Raw genomic sequence first — 2,500 nt, 5'->3', positions numbered from 1 at the left:
CGTAACGTTATTTATTCTTAAGGGGGTCGGGAAGTATGGGATGGCGTTAGTTATGAAGCTTATTTTCAATTATTATTTTCGTTTTCCCTTCGGTGGGAGGAAAAATTACATTTTCAGAAAAAAAAAACTACTGTACATGGAGGGAGGGAGGGAGGTATATATATATATATATATATATATATATATATATATATATATATATATATATATATATATATATCTCAGAGAGAGCTGAGAGAGAGAGAGAGAGAGAGAGAGAGAGAGAGAGAGAGAGAGAGAGAGAGAGAGAGAGAGAGAGAGAGAGAGAGAGAGAGAGAGAGAGAGAGAGAGAGAACGTCCGAATTCCATGATACAAAAACCATCAGCCATTTTTTAAACCGTAGACAATATAGCTTGTAGCCACTTAAAAACACCCATAATTCAGCACACACACACAAAAATCACAATTATAACTCAACACAATTTTCAGCTTCCTCTAAAAATAAATAAATACATAAGTAAATGAATAAATAAATGAATAAATAAAAACATCAAAAGAATAAGATAAAAACAATAACGAAGACACTTTTTCTTCAGCTAAAGGTCACACAATCACTTTTCATATTTAACACTTAAAATAAAACTTAAAGAAAAAGGGAGTGGTACTTACAACCTCGGCGTCCCTAACGTATGGACTATTAACGACGAAATTAATATCTGTAAGGAAATGGGGAAATGGATTTTAGATTTGTGGAAAAATGGTACACTCTACACATACACATAATTCTATTACATACTTAATATGAATAATTCGATATATAGTTAGCAAATTTGATACATACGAGGTTATCAAAGTTTCCCAAATACAGTTTCACCATGAAATGATTACAGATCTATCAATTCGAATTTCTTAATAAAAAACCCAGTACTTACTAGTTTTAACATCTTGCTTCTGTGTTTCGTGTGGTTCTGAAGCTAAACGTCTCTCTCCGCTGCATCTCACCCAGGGTAAAGCGATGGACCAATCATAGCCCTTATCAAGAGTCTCCGAGGACCAATACCTTCCCGAGACTCCAATTACGTCATCTCGTCTTAACCAATGAGATGAGAGTTTACAAGTCGTATAGGGGAGTGCCCAATGAAATCTCGCGTAATATATTTCAGTTGTTTGACCGCTTTTCAGACATTTAGCATAATTCTGAATCATTCCTTGGCTTAGAAAATCCACTGCTGAGCTAGAAATTTGTATTCAGTTTTCCCTGTATTTGGTTATTTGCTTGTGTAATGCTTGTAAGGATGATTGCCATGTATCTGACGACTATATGATAGCATTTATTAGTACAATATTACTTCGACTATCAAACACAATTAGAGGTGAATTTGGCCGTCTTTATGGCAAATGTCAAAGTTTGTAATAATAATAATCACAGTTCTAATGATAATATTGGTAGTAATAATGATATTAGTAACATAAACAACAGCAGCAGCAATGATGACAATAATAGTAATAATTATGATGATAATAAGGATTGTGATGATAATGATAATAATGATGATGGTAATGATGACAGAAATAATACAAATTATAATAATGATAATATAAAATAATAATAATGATAATAATAATAACAATTATAATGATAATGATGATAATAATGATGATAATAATAATAATGATAATAATAATAATGATAACAATAATAATGATAATGATAAAACAATAATAATAATAACAATGATAATAACAATAATAATGATAATGATAATAACAATAATACTACTATTACTAGTACCAAAAACAACAACAATAATAATAATGATAATGATAATAATAATAATAATAATAGTAATAATAGTAATAATAATAATAAATGATAATAATGATAATTATAATGATAATGCTAATGATAACTATAACAATAATAATAACACTAATGATCATGATAGTGATAATAGTAATGGCAATGATAATGATGATAATAATAATAACAACAACTATTATTATTATTCTCACTGGTATTGCTAGTATAGTTATTATCATTATTATAATAATTATTATTGTTATTATCATTATTTTTATCATTAGGAAAGAAAACAAATGATAAAATCGCTCAAAGTAAACTGAAATCATAACCAGTCGTATTGTGATTTTAATAATGGGTATTGTGTAATTTGCAAATGCACATCACGAGAAGGTCCAACTTTTCTGTGATATAATTCTGAAACTGTGAGATTAACAAACTTGTATTACTTTCACCGAGGGAACTGTGAGAGTAAAGTATGTCACGGAAAATATATGCAGTAAAATTTAACTGTCTTGGTTTCTGAATAATCTGCAAGTATATATTTTAATACAGATCAAAGATAGAGAGAGATATAGAAAGAGAGAGAGAGAGAGAGAGAGACAGAGAGAGAGAGAGAGAGAGAGAGAGAGAGAGAGAGAGAGAGAGAGAGAGAGAGAGAGAGAGAGAGAGAGAGAGAGAGAGAGAGAGAGAGAGAGAAAGAGAAAGAAAGAAAGAGA

At 29.9% G+C, this 2,500-nt stretch overlaps 1 protein-coding gene across 1 annotated transcript in view; it reads right to left on the bottom strand.

Annotated features, from left to right (window-relative positions):
- Positions 1-980, bottom strand: part of LOC125045052 — a 12,082-nt gene extending 11,102 nt beyond the window's left edge. The window contains exons 1-2 of the mRNA XM_047642102.1: positions 913-980; positions 650-696 (exon numbers count right to left, since the gene is read on the bottom strand). Of these exons, the coding sequence (XP_047498058.1) occupies positions 650-696; positions 913-924 (59 nt within the window). The 5' untranslated portion in view covers positions 925-980. The remainder of the gene's footprint in view (positions 1-649; positions 697-912) is intronic.
- Positions 981-2,500: the final 1,520 nt, after the last annotated feature.

This window comes from Penaeus chinensis, chromosome 36 (assembly GCF_019202785.1).
Source record: "Penaeus chinensis breed Huanghai No. 1 chromosome 36, ASM1920278v2, whole genome shotgun sequence".
In the NCBI taxonomy this organism is placed as follows: domain Eukaryota; kingdom Metazoa; phylum Arthropoda; class Malacostraca; order Decapoda; family Penaeidae; genus Penaeus; species Penaeus chinensis.
The sequence above is the reverse complement of the archived record's forward strand: the minus strand, read 5'-3'. Positions and strand labels throughout refer to the sequence as shown.